This window comes from Rhamphochromis sp. 'chilingali' (genome assembly GCF_963969265.1).
Source record: "Rhamphochromis sp. 'chilingali' genome assembly, chromosome: 21".
In the NCBI taxonomy this organism is placed as follows: Eukaryota; Metazoa; Chordata; class Actinopteri; order Cichliformes; family Cichlidae; genus Rhamphochromis; species Rhamphochromis sp. 'chilingali'.
Window position 1 is genome coordinate 18,833,189 of NC_137949.1, and position 12,017 is coordinate 18,845,205.

The 12,017-nt window shown below is 39.0% G+C and overlaps 1 protein-coding gene across 1 annotated transcript in view; it reads left to right on the forward strand.

Moving 5' to 3' along the window:
* Positions 1-5,704: 5,704 nt before the first annotated feature.
* Positions 5,705-12,017, forward strand: part of LOC308389659 (immunoglobulin lambda-1 light chain) — a gene marked incomplete at both ends in the record, with an annotated part of 73,226 nt that continues 66,913 nt past the window's right edge. The window contains 2 exon segments of the mRNA XM_080871150.1: positions 5,705-5,756; positions 5,842-6,146. Of these exon segments, the coding sequence (XP_080727276.1) occupies positions 5,705-5,756; positions 5,842-6,146 (357 nt within the window).

The following is a 12,017-nucleotide window of genomic DNA, read 5'->3' on the forward strand; positions in this document are numbered from 1 at the left end:
TGGATGAAAGGTGGATTAGACTAAGATTTCATTCACATTAGGTGTATATGGTTTAACATTGTACTTTTAAAAAATGTCATTATTAACCAAACATTTATAAACACACAGGTCTAACTGATGCCAAGGATGTCACACAAACTCCCATGCTGTGGGAACAACGGGGTAATAATGCAACAATGGACTGCAGCCATACCAAGGGTGCTTTCTATGTCCAGATGTACTGGTACAGACAGCTGCCAGGAGAAAATATGGAACTGATTGTTTTCACGACAACAGCCAAAAAATACGATCACGACTTTGGAAAATTCAGCAAAGAGAAATACTCAGCCACAAAGACTGAGGCTCGCGATGGGACATTTACAGTGAAGGACCTGGAGCCAAAGGACAGCGGCTGGTATTTCTGTGCCGTCAGTGAGCACAGTGATACAGACTCATGTGAAAGCTGAACAAAAACCCCACTGAATGGTTGGCACAAGTGTTGCAATTATTCCCTGTACTGTAGGGGGACCTCAAGTACAACTACAGAGCGGGAAATCGTATGAAGCTCTTTAGCTTCCCACCACACACACATTCAAGTTTAGGTTCTGAGCAGGATGATGATCGCAGCTGGTCTGATCAAACTCTTTTCAGTGCTTTGTCTGCATATACGAGCCTTCCACATACATGACCGCATGAAAAACCATTCACAGAAAATTATAAGCTCATATTCACAGGCTGATTAACTCATTCAGTGGATACAAACATAATTAATCAATAAAATAAAGAAAGATACATTTAGTTACAGGTTTAAATGACCGGTTAATGATATGACATACAGAACGATATACAGTCATGTGAGAAAATTAGGACACCCTATGAAAGCCTGTATATTTTAAAATATATTTGGCCATATGGATATTTAATACCAATTTTAATGATACTGAGGGATTCAAATAATATAACTAAACAATTAAAAACAATAAGAAAAGCCTTTTTAAACTTCATGTGAAATGTAATTTAAAAAGAATGCAATTTTTGGTGAGGAATAAATTAGGACACCCCCACATATTATCCCACTTAAAATGGTTAAATTCACACACAGGTGTATCACATCAGGTGCACATGATCAGTACATCGTTAACCAGCATTTTAAAGGAGCTTTGCCTTATTTAAACCTCAGATTTAGTTTAGTGTGCTCCTGACTGTTGAAGTGTTGAAGTGAGCGCCATGATGAGATCTAAAGAGCTGTGTGATACCCTCAGAAAGAAGATTCTGGCTGCTTGCGAGTCTGGTAAGGGACTTAAAAAGATCTCAAAAGAATTTGACATCAGCCATTCCATCCATCCGGAAAATTGTTTACAAGTGGAGGACATTCAAAACAACTGCTACCACGCCCAGGTCTGGCCGTCCAAGCAAATTCACCCCCAGAGCAGACGGCAAGATCCTCAAAGAAGTCATCAAAAATCCTAAAACGTCATCACGGGAACTACAGCAGGCTCTGGCTACCATTGATGTGAAAGTGCATGACTCTACTATCATAAAGAGACTACACAAGTTTGAGTTTCACGGGAGGTGTGCAAGGAGGAAATATTTTTCTTAGAGAGCAAAGGTTAAGGCCAGACTGAAGTTTGCCAGAGCGAACACAGACAAAGACCATGACTTCTGGAATAATGTTCTTTGGACAGATGAGTCTAAAATTGAATTATTTGGACACCAGAACAGTAGACATGTTTGGCGTAAACCAAATACAGCCTTCCAAGAAAAGAACCTCATAACAACTGTGAAGCATGGAGGTGACAGTATCCTAGTTTGGGGATGCTTTGCTGCAGCAGTACCTGGCCAGCTCACCATCATAGAATCCATCATGAATTCTGCTGTGTATCAGAGGGTGCTTGAAGAACATGTGAAACCATCTGTTAAAAAATTAAAGCCGAAGCAGAACTGGACACTGCAACATGACAATGAACCAAAGCATTCCAGCAAATCCACCAAGGACTGGCTAAAAACTAAGAAGTGGAGAGTCCTGGAATGGCCAAGTCAAAGCCCTGATCGTAACCCCATTGAGATTCAGTGGGGTGACTTGAAACTGGCTGTACATGGCAGAAAACCCTCAAACATCTCACAGCTGAAGGAATTCTGCATTGAGGAGTGGGGCAATCCTTCTTCTGATCGATGTCAGAGACTGGTAAAAGGCTACAAAAGGCGTCTCGCTGAAGTTAAGTCAGCCACAGGAAGCAACACTAGTTATTAGGGGGGTAGGGTGTTCTAACTTTTTCCTCCATTGAAATAAACATTTTTGATTATATCTTTTTTTTTTCATGTTTCACAAAATGTTCATTTTTGTTGTTTAATTGCAATTACGCCACTTTCTTTTCCAGTAATACCTAAAATCAGGATTGCTTCATAATAAAGAGCTGATTATTTAATGGGGTGTCCTAATTTTCTCACATAACTGTACACACACTGAAATTACCACCAACCATTATGTTAAAAAAAAAAACAAACAAAAAAAAAAAACCCCAAAACATATTTTACTCAAAGAGAGCCCAACTTCGTAAAAATCTGTATTTGCTGATAACAAAGATGATATATATCACACCAACAGGGGGAGACAAATGTCAGCAAATGAATAATGTCACAAACATTTTGCATACGCCCAAATGCCACAATATCTATATAGCATGCTGATAAAGTGAAAGCTTTGGTTTCTTAACTGTGATGAACTCCACAGAACAGAAAAGGAAGGGTCTATATTCAACATGATGTACACAGTCTTCTTGATCCATTTCTTTCAGCTCATAGGGAAGTATGGTGAGTATACTAACTTCAGGAAATTTCCACACAGCTGGTAATTTCTTTTTGAAAAAAAAAAAAAAATCACATGTTTTTGTTTTTTCCCCCACAGGAGTTTCTAGCACCTACAATGTCCTGCAAACACCTTCCATCATTAAGAAAGTTGGTCAATCAGTTTCCAGTGAGATCCACTGTTCACACAATGGGTCATCTTTTAATCAGATTCTCTGGTATAAACAAGACAAACACAGAGCTCTAAAGTTCCTCGGATACCTAAATGTAAACTCCCCAAACCCTGAGGATGATGTGAAAGGGAAAATCAGCTTTAATGGAGATGGCAGAAAACATTCAAACCTGACCATTTCTAATGTTTCAGTGACTGACAGTGCTGTGTATTTCTGTGCTGCCAGCACGGTACTACAGATTCCACTAAAGGCAATACAAAAACCTCTCTTAATGTCTCTGCAGAGAGATTAATATCTGAACACCTGCAGCCAGTATGCAACTGAATCTAGCCTTGGAAAAAAGTTACTAAAGGTTTCAAGCTAATTTTCATCCCCTTTGAAGTCACATTGGTGGCTCATTTCAAATATTAGTTGCAAGAATAACTGGAAGAATTAGAGCATTAATTTTGATCTATGATTAAAGCCAAACACATAATTCTATTTCCTGAAATCAAGCCGTAATCATTTTTCTAACATGTTGAAACAACCATCATCTTCCATTAATCCGTTCTGTTGTACTTATCCTATTCCGGGTCACAGGATGAGAGGTGGGGCACACACTGGACAGGTTGTTATGCTTTGGAAGGGCTAACATAGAGACACAGAGACATCATGGACTGCAGGGGATGTCAAGTACCACAAATACAACTGTCAGTGGTGAAACCGAAGATAACAGGATCACAGAGCTCCCCACAAAGCAGTGACACGCCCACCTGAAACTCTTGATATCAACATAAATTCAAACTATCATTTATTCATGTGTTCCTATCGTCTACAACATGGACATTTTCATATATGGTCACCTCACTTTTTTGATATTTCTGCTTTGGATCAAAGGTGAGTTGAGTAAAATCTCATTTATGGCGTTTCTTATTTTAGAGATGGCAGAAACAAGCGATTATGGTTTAAAGTTTTATACTTAAAAATGTTCATTATTAACCGAATTGTTCTACACACACAGGTCTAACTGATGCCAAGGATGTCAAACAAACTCCCATGCTGTGGGAACAACAGGGTAATAATGCAACAATGGACTGCAGCCATACCAAGGATGCTAACCATTTCCAGATGTACTGGTACAGACAGCTGCCAGGAGAAAATATGGAACTGATTGTGTTCACAACAACAGCCAAAAAATACGATCACGACTTTGGAAAATTCAGCAAAGAGAAATACTCAGCCACAAAGACTGAGGCTCGTGATGGGACATTTACAGTGAAGGACCTGGAGCCAAAGGACAGCGGCTGGTATTTCTGTGCCGTCAGTGAGCACAGTGATACAGACTCATGTGAAAGCTGAACAAAAACCTCACTGAATGGTTGGCACAAGTGTTGCAATTATTCCCTGTACTGTAGGGGGACCTCAAGTACAACTACAGATCAGAGGATCATATGAAGGTCTTCAACTTCCCAACTACCATCTCACACACACTAACAGAGACTCTGGTCTCTTAAGTTTAAGATCCCCAGAACACAATAAAATAAAAATGTTCTTCACTGGAAGTTTTGATCTTTACTACTCACAGTCAAACTACTGAATGCATGCTTATTATTCCATCTTCATTCAAAGGAAGCTTGATAGTTTTTAACCTGCTCAGATTTAAAAAACTGCCATGTGAGGGAATGAGGTATGTTCTTTTCACGTCTCTAAATCTCCTGCAAAAATATGAAGGAGGCCTCATGAGGACAAATGTTCAGCAACAAAGAGTGACATTCAAACTGGATCTCTGACAGTGGAGAAGGTGCTGGACGAAGAGAACAGTGCAATTCTGTGCTGTAAGTCAACACAGTCAAACAAGTGATTTAGACACTTGAAATAATCCTGCACTGCTGGTGTCAGGAAGCAGAAGATAATCTCACACACAGGGAACTTTAGACTCATTATTTTTAATGCCACTTAGAGACTGTGGCTGCTTTTCAGCTTTACTATTACGGTATAGTTGTTAAGATAGACTACTACTAGTGTTGCAACTGTAACTGAAAAGACTGTCTCTTAAAGCAGGCTTGTATTTCTCTGCGGTGCGTCATGGGCTGCAGTGCCATGACTAACTGCAATAATGTTCAAAGAAATCTCTGTAAATCAAAAAACAAATCCATGGACTAAACCATTATTTTTTTTTTATCATAAAGCTGCATATATGAACCTTCCACATACATGACCACATGAAAAACCATTCATAGAAGATTATAAACTCACATTCGCAGGGTGATTAAGTCATTCAGTAGATACAAACAAAATGAATCAGTGAAATAAAGAAAGATAGATTTAGTTAGTTTTAAATGGCTGGTTACTGATATGACATACAGAACCACACACACACACACACACACACACACACACACACACACACACACACACACACACACACACACACACACACACACACACACACACACACACACACACACTGAAATTACTACCAACCATTATGTTAAAAAAAGCAAAGTAAAGCAAGCAAAACATATTTCACTCAAAGAGAGTCCCACTTCATAAAAATCTGTATTTGCTGATGACAAAGATGATATATTTCACACCCACAGGGGGAGACAAATGTCAGCAAATAAACTAATGTAACAAACATTTTGCATACGCCCAAATGCCACAGTATCTACATAGCATACTGATAAAGTGAAAGCTTTGGTTTCACATCTGTCATATTTTAACTGTGATGAACTCCACAGGACAGCAAAGGAGGGTCTATATTCAACATGATGTCCACAGTCTTCTTTATCTATTTCTTTCAGCTCATAGGGAAGTATGGTGAGTATTCTAACATGAGAAAAATTCCCCTCATCTGGTAATTTCACCTTTTAAAAATCACATGTTTTTCTTCCCCCCCCAACAGGAGTTTCTAGCACCTACACGGTCCAGCAAACACCTCCTTCCATCATTAAGAAAGTTGGTCAATCTGTATCCAGTGAGATCCACTGTTCACACAGTGTGTCGTCTTTTAATAGGATTCTCTGGTATAAACAAGACAAACACAGAGCTCTAAAGTTCCTCGGATACCTAAATGTAAACTCCCCAATCCCCGAGGATGATGTGAAAGGGAAAATCAGCTTTAATGGAGATGGCAGAAAACATTCAAACCTGACCATTTCTAATGTGTCAGTGACTGACAGTGCTGTGTATTTCTGTGCTGCCAGCACGGTACTACAGATTCCACTAAAGGCAATACAAAAACCTCTCTTAATGTCACTGCAGAGAGATTAATATCTGAACACCTGCAGCCAGTATGCAACTAAATCTAGCCTTGGAAAAAAAATACTGAAAGCTTGAAGCTAATTTTCATCCCCTTTGAAATCACATTGGTGGCTCTTTTCAAATATTAATAGTTGCTTCAATCGCTGGAAGAATTAGAGCATTAATGTTAATCTATGAATAAAGCCAGACACATAATTTTTCTTCCTGCAATCAAGCCGTACCCATTTTTCTGTCAAGATTTTCACAGTCAGCCATATAAATGTTGAAACAACGATCATAAAAATGCAAAGCCTCTTGTAATCTGTCTTCTTTAGCCTTTATCTAGCATCATTAAAAGTGGTAATCAACAGTTGTACTTCATGAAACCATCTGAAACAGCATCGACATAATGGTTAAACGATCCCTCCTCATATTGTTTCATCCATTTGCTGTGTGTATCAGGTGTTTCCCAATGAACTTTTTCCATTAATCCGTTTTGTACTTATCCTATTCTGGGTCACAGGATGAGAGGTGGGGCACACACTGGACAGGTTGTTATGCTTTGGAAGGGCTAACATAGAGACACAGAGACATCATGGACTGCAGGGGGATGTCAAGTACCACAAATACAACTGTCAGTGGTGAAACCGAAGATAACAGGATCACAGAGCTCCCCACAAAGCAGTGACACGCCCACCTGAAACTCTTGATATCAACATAAATTCAAACTGTCATTTATTCATGTGTTCCTATCGTCTACAACATGGACATTTTCATATATGGTCACCTCACTTTTTTGATATTTCTGCTTTGGATCAAAGGTGAGTTGAGTAAAATCTCATTTATGGCGTTTCTTATTTTAGAGATGGCAGAAACAAGCGATTATGGTTTAAAGTTTTATACTTAAAAATGTTCATTATTAACCGAATTGTTCTACACACACAGGTCTAACTGATGCCAAGGATGTCAAACAAACTCCCATGCTGTGGGAACAACGGGGTAATAATGCAACAATGGACTGCAGCCATACCAAGGATGCTAACTATATCCAGATGTACTGGTACAGACAGCTGCCAGGAGAAAATATGGAACTGATTGTGTTCACAACAACAGCCAAAAAATACGATCACGACTTTGGAAAATTCAGCAAAGAGAAATACTCAGCCACAAAGACTGAGGTTCATGATGGGACATTTACAGTGAAGGACCTGGAGCCAAAGGACAGCGGCTGGTATTTCTGTGCCGTCAGTGAGCACAGTGATACAGACTCATGTGAAAGCTGAACAAAAACCTCACTGAATGGTTGGCACAAGTGTTGCAATTATTCCCTGTACTGTAGGGGGACCTCAAGTACAACTACACATCAGAGGATCATATGAAGGTCTTCAGCTTCTCAACTACCAGCTCTCTCTCACACACACACACACACACACACACACACACACACACACACACACACACACACACACACACGCTTGTTTCTTAAATTTAGGTTTGTCAGAGCACAATTATTGATCACAATTGGTCTGATCAAGCCCTCTTTAGCTCTGTTCTTAATTAGAGGTACTGTCCATTAAAATGGTCATCTGTACTCGTCACTCTGCTCACTTAAATTAACTCATGCCAACACATGGGGAAAACATGAAAAGTCCACATTCCCCCCAGGTACTCATGCTTTCTCCCACAGTCCAAAGACATGCAATTAGCAGGGCTATGTTAACTGGGGGTTCTAAATTGCCCATAGGTGCGAATGTGACTATGAACGGTTATCTGTTTCTCTGTGTTAGTCCTGTGACAGACTGGTGACCTGTCCAGGGCATTTCTCTGAATCCAGACAGAATGATTGGCATCCACACACCCACCCATTCTTTTCCACTTATCCTACAACAAGATGTTGGATACCCCGTCTCTTAACATACTATCCGACCTTCTAACTTCATTTAAACAGCTAATCAGAGTGCTTAGGAACATAGATGAAAAATATAAATATTCTACTGGATAACCAAGGTTTTGGAGTGTAGTTCAGGTCAAGTATTACGGTACTTTGACTACTTCTACAGGTAGCAGCAGAACTTTAGTATAGTGACAGTTCAGGAAGAGAAGAGTGAATTATGGCACCACGTAATGAACTAACCCGTACAAGAATGATTTTTCTTTAGGCCAAACATTTCAAAAGTTAATATGGTGTGTTTTTATACCGTACATCACAGTTATTAAAATGACACAAATCTTTGTGGATACTAAAAAAAAAAAAAAGTACCTTTTCAAAACAAGACTGTATATGGTGAAAAATGCAATACGGTGGAAAATGATATATGGCAACTACTTTGATGCATGTTTAAAATGTATGCATATGGCTCAAAGATGTATAACTTTGACCCACTGGTGTTACTTGAGGTTTATGCATGAAACTTGGTGAAAAGAGTCAAACACTGTTGCAAATTTCAGAACCTTTTGCCATATTGTTCTACTGTTCAGGCCTCCACTGACAAAGAAAGAAGAGAAAATTGTAATAGAAAATTTAGAAACACTATTGGAGAGCTTACAAAGCTTTGCCATCAGCTTTCCAGCAGGTGCTGAAAAATAGCAATCTACTACACCAGGTGTTTCTGGGTTGTTGTTATTTTGAGTCCTGTCATTAGGTGGCAGTATGTCAACAGGTTGTGGCTGTTAAGAATACATTGCCCACCTAAAAGAAGTTGATTTCCAAAAGGGAGGGGTTAATTCAGATATGAGATATCAGTGTTACAGAAGCTACAGCTACAAAAGTAAAGAAGCAATAATGCAGGCAACATAAATCCATGAATCTGTGTGCAACCAAAAATGATCATCTTTTTGTTCTGTATGAGCTTTAAAATGATCCTGGTGTCAGGTAATGAGCTCTTTTTACTTTTCCATTTTTTGAAGATTCTCTCTCATGTTACTATGTTTTACATTTTCTGTTAACATTTTTTGTTTCACAGGTTCCTCACTCAGTGACCAGGTTTACCAGAATCCAGCTGATATGTATAAAGAACAAGGACAAAGAGCAGACATCACCTGTTCACACAGTATAGACAACTATGATCGAACCCTCTGGTACAAGAAAATAAAAGGCCATCTACAGTACCTGGGGTACATAGTAGGAAACCTAGGAAGTCCAGAGACTGGGGCAAATATGACAATAATTGGAAATGCAAATAAAGACCAGACCTGCACGTTGACTATTAAAGATCTCACCCTGAACAGCAGTGCTGTGTACTTCTGTGCTGCTAGATTCCACAGTGCTACATATCACTGATCCACAATACAAAAACCTCTCAATCATATTTTATTTGATCTCTATGTCACAGCTCACAAGCCCATGCACCTGTTTTGCAATATCTGGAATATATTCATTTGTATTGCGAATGTAAAGCATATGTTTAGGTGGAGGAGGATGCATATTGACACCACCCACAAAATTGCTGGGGAATGCTTACTCAGACAGGAGGTTATAAATATTGCAACTGCTACAATTTGCTGTATCTGATTGCCTCTAATTCAAGCCAGGAGTCAAAATGATCATCTTATTTCTTTCCATTATTTTAAAATGTTTTCTGGTTTCAGGTATTAAACAGTGTTTACTACAATCTTGTAAATGTGCAGTTTAAGTATTACTTCATTCAATTTTTTAAAATGTTTTTTTAAATTTGGCTTTGCATCTTGGCAGCCTCAATGCTCCTTTTTTGGTCTAATTCTTTCTTGTTTCTTTCCCCACAGGCTCCTCTCTCAGTGACAAAGTCCACCAGAGACCAGCTGATATTTATATAAATTCCACAGATACAGCCGAAATCTACTGTTCACACAGAATAGACAGCTATGATCAAATCCTTTGGTACAAGCAGTTAAAGAACAAGCAGCTACAGTTCCTGGGACGCTTGTACACAAGCATGGCAAATGTAGAGACCGGAGTGAACGTGTCAATAACTGGGAGTGCAGATAAAGACAAAACCTGCACATTAACTGTTAAACATGTCACCCTGAACAGTGGTGCTGTGTACTTCTGTGCTGCTAGATACCACAGTGCTACATATCACGGATCCTCAATACAAAAACCTTATAGTGGTTTCCATGTCTGCATGAAACTCCATGACAGGCAAGCTTAAAGCCAGTTATATCGTTTCCTTTCATAAGGTGGCAGTACAGCCCCATAGTAGCTGACTTGATTGTAACATTAAGAGGAGATTTATCCGGGCCCACCCATTTCATGAGTTCATGTCTGTGTGCTGATAGGCAGCTTGACTTGAAAGGAGGCTGGAAATGACCAGTATAAATGTTTATGAACTGAAGGATAAAAAGACTATAAGAACAACACTGTAGTCTCTTATTTTTCAACTAACATTTAGAAAACACAAAATGTTTTTCTTATTGCTAAGCACTACTTTTAACACCATACTGGTTTCAGGTAATGACATTTTTGAAATTTATAAAATATATTAATATTTTTGACTAATAAAGCAATTCTCTAAACATGCTAAAAACACAGTATTTTAACTTATTGCATTGAATTAAGTCTTGTGTATTTTCTTTTCCGATTTTTTTTTAACAGGTCTCTCTCCTAGCGACCGCGTCCACCAGGAACCAGCTGACATGTACAAAACATCTGAAGATATAGCCAAAATTCAATGTTTGCAGAGTATCGACGACAACCACAACCGAATCCTCTGGTACAAGCAATCAAATAGCCAGCTGCAGCTCCTGGGGTACATGGTAGCAAACAGAGGACTTCCAGAGACCGGATTTAACGTGTCAATAGATGGGAGTGCAAATAAAGACCAGACCTGCACATTAACAATTAAAAGACTCGACTTCAATAGCAGTGCAGTGTATTTCTGTGCAGCTAGTTACCACAGTGCTACATATCACTGAGTTACAATACAAAAACCTTGCAATTGGCAGTTTCTCCCTTACAGCCCACAGCCCCTTGCACCTGTATCCTAACCAACATTGTTCTTCTGGTTAGAACGAAACATTTAAATGGGAGGTCCTTAATGTGAAGTAAAGCTTTTAATTGTTACCTATCATTATACAGGCTTCTTACTGACAGTGTTACCTGTATCTCACTGTAGAATATAACAATGATTGCTAAAGTAGTCACCATATTTTTAGTCTAATCCCTGTGGCTTCAGGTACATGAACATTTTAAGATATGTGATAAAAGAGGGCCTTCTTTCTTTTAATCAGAAAATTATTATTATCAAATTGTATTTTATTCTTACAGGTCAATCCCAAGATGTGTTTCAACAACCTGAAATCAGATGGAGTTATGTTAACAAAGCTGCACACATGAACTGCAGCCACAACAAAGATAAGGGCCACCTCCAGATGTACTGGTATATTCAACGACCAGGAGAGACCATGAGGCTCATTGTCTACACGGTGTTTGGTGGGAAGCCGGACTATGGTGGAGCCCCTGAGATTAAATATTCAGCCAGTAGAAAAACCATTGAGAACGGCGCTCTAACTGTGAATCATTTGCAGCAGAATGACACTGGTGTGTATTTTTGCACTGTCACCAAACACAGTGATGTGAGAAGTAAAAGAAGCTGTACAGAAACTGCCTGACAATTAATCTGATATTAGAGATGACTTGATATTCATGTCCTCCAGTAGGTGGCGATGAAGCTCAAGAAATACTGACATCAAAACCTTAAGCAGCTGGTTTCAAGAGGAGGGCGTCAGTAAAAGTGTGCATGGTAAAGTGTTCAAGTCACTCTGTGACAAAAGCTCATCATGCCGATTGTTTTGGCTCACTTGTAATCACATTCACCATTCCCACTTTATATTATTTATGGTATCCATGTAGATTATTCATTT